This window comes from Volvox carteri (genome assembly GCF_000143455.1).
Source record: "Volvox carteri f. nagariensis unplaced genomic scaffold VOLCAscaffold_34, whole genome shotgun sequence".
NCBI lineage: Eukaryota > Viridiplantae > Chlorophyta > Chlorophyceae > Chlamydomonadales > Volvocaceae > Volvox > Volvox carteri.
Genome location: NW_003307577.1, coordinates 279,319 through 281,561, shown reverse-complemented (window position 1 = coordinate 281,561; position 2,243 = coordinate 279,319). Strand labels below are relative to the sequence as shown.

The window sequence follows — 2,243 nt, the reverse complement described above, 5'->3', positions numbered from 1 at the left end:
CCAGCTGCTGCTGGGCGTCCTGTCAGCAGCGCAGGCCAACGCCCCAAAAGCGCCAGCCAGGGATCCCCGGACAGCACCGCCTCGGGATCGCTCTCCTGACGTTGTCATCACAAAAGACGTGACCATCATGCCATCCGCAAGAGAGCAGCTAGCAGCAATAAGGACGGAAGTTCAAGCGAATGACGCACCGAAGCTGACAGCCCCACACGAGCAGCGGGAGCAGCTCGACGAAGGAACGCTAATGCTGCTAGAGACCGCCATCACCGCGCTGGATGCGAACGAACCCCAGCTGGCCGTCGCGGGAGAATGCCTCAAGATCGCTCACCGCCGCCTTAAGTGCTACTCCGTTGCTCTGGCCAAGGCGGGCCCAGGAGCCAACGGTAATTTCACGGCCCCCTACGAAATCTGGCACGGCAGGCGGCGCAACTTCACCAAGCCCGAGTTCAAACCAGAGGCCATAGATAAGGGCGACATAGAGAGTGCATTAGCTAAAACGCGCAAGTCGGTGGCGGCGGACAGGGACGGTCAGGCCGGGTCCCTCTGGCGAGGGAGAGACCGGCAGGGTGGAGTGCGGGATTCGTTTGGTAGTGCACGCCGGAACGACCGCAGCCGCTATGACCGCTACGACCGGCGCAGCCAGCGTGACCGAAGCTGCTCTCGCAGCCCGGCTAAGCGTGGCTGATTAGGATTCTGTTGGGCTTTGTGTTTGCTTGACTCTGGCACTGCACCGATCCTACCCCCCTCCTTTTTTTTTTTTTTTTTTTTTTTTTTTTCTTAAGCTCGCTCAGTGGCCCCTCTGTGCAGTTCGCGGTCGTTGTTGTTGCAGGGGCCCACAAGTCCGACAAACATTATTGGGTTGGAACGGAGTATGCTTTGGCCCAGTCTTTGACAAGACTTGTTATGCTAAGTTGCACATCCGGTCTCTTCCAGACCTTCCACCGCTAGAAGATGTCGGACCAAGTTGTACCCTGGAGGGAGGTTTCTTTGTAACGCGCGCGAGCTCTTGCCCTTGGTGGCGCCTGTGATTGGCCTTGGGGCCTTATTGCCGTGTTGGCTCGGTCCTGTTGACCATGGCGGCTTCCAGGCCCAGGTGGCCGGCTTCAGGCTGGACCTGTCCTTCCTCCGTCCGAGTTTCCCTCTTCATGCATGTACCCAACAACAACAGAGAGGCATCAAACAGGTTGATGGCTCTGGTGGCCCCGTCCCCTGCGGCGCAGGTCGCCCCTGAGTATCCTGTTCGGTTTTTTCTGTCATCCCAGGAGGGGCGGCTTCCCACCGTTTCGTAGCCTCAGTCGCCATGAGCCCCGGCCTCTACTCATCTCCCCCTCTTTTATCTTTTGTCTCTTGCAATGCAGAGAATTTGGCCGCCACAGTACTGGGCGCACTGCTCGTCACCGCGGGTTTTAGAGCCCCTCGCCCCGCGCAGCCCCCCCCTGCCCAACGAGACAACACACAAGTGGAGACCAAGAACACCGCCAAGCGTCCCGCACCCGGCCCTGCAGAGCCCACCCGGCCCCGGACCAAGGTCGCCCACCAAGCCCAGGAACCACATCCAGATCCAGGAGCCCCTTCGAGGAATGAACAAGCGGTCCCAGAAGGTGAGAACCCAGCACCTTTGCCTGTTGATCCGCCTTGTGAAGCCACACCTCCTAGCATGGGTAGCAAGGATAGGCCTAAGATGCGGGGGCGCTTGAGAGCCTGTGCCGCGGTCTGGAAGGCGACAGTGGTGAACCAGCTCGTGCTGAGCTGGGTCCTGCAAGGGTTCCCTCTGATGTGGCACTCAGGACCTCCCCCCCGGCCGTACTGGGGCAAGAATCACCAATCTGCACGGGACCACGGGGATTTTGTGTCTTCTGCCATCGAGGGTTTGCTGGAGTCAGAGACCATCAAACCTTGCCAGTCCCGCCCTTTCATGACCTGTCCTTTGGGCGTCGTAGAGCAGAAAGGCAAGCTCCGCCTCATCTGGGATGGACGCGAAGTCAATAAGCACCTGCACATCCCGGAGTTCCGTTATGAGTCGCTTGCGCAGGTCCCAGGCTGGCTAGGCCCCAAGGACTACATGTTCACCCTGGACCTGAAGTCTGGCTACCACCATATGGACGTACGCGAAGCAGACTGGCGCTACCTTGGTTTTGAATGGCAAGGCCAGTTCTACGTCTTTACACAACTCCCTTTCGGCCTTGCCTCCGCCTGTTGGGCATTCACCAAGCTAACACGCGAGATCATGCGGACTGGAGACGGAA

At 59.3% G+C, this 2,243-nt stretch overlaps 1 protein-coding gene across 1 annotated transcript in view; it reads left to right on the top strand.

Annotated features, from left to right (window-relative positions):
- Nucleotides 1-127: 127 nt before the first annotated feature.
- VOLCADRAFT_93860 (uncharacterized protein) overlaps nt 128-2,243 on the top strand; it is a gene marked incomplete at both ends in the record, with an annotated part of 7,631 nt that continues 5,515 nt past the window's right edge. Inside the window, 2 exons of the mRNA XM_002953141.1 lie at nt 128-524; nt 1,356-1,598. Coding sequence (XP_002953187.1) covers nt 128-524; nt 1,356-1,598 — 640 coding nt within the window. The remainder of the gene's footprint in view (nt 525-1,355; nt 1,599-2,243) is intronic.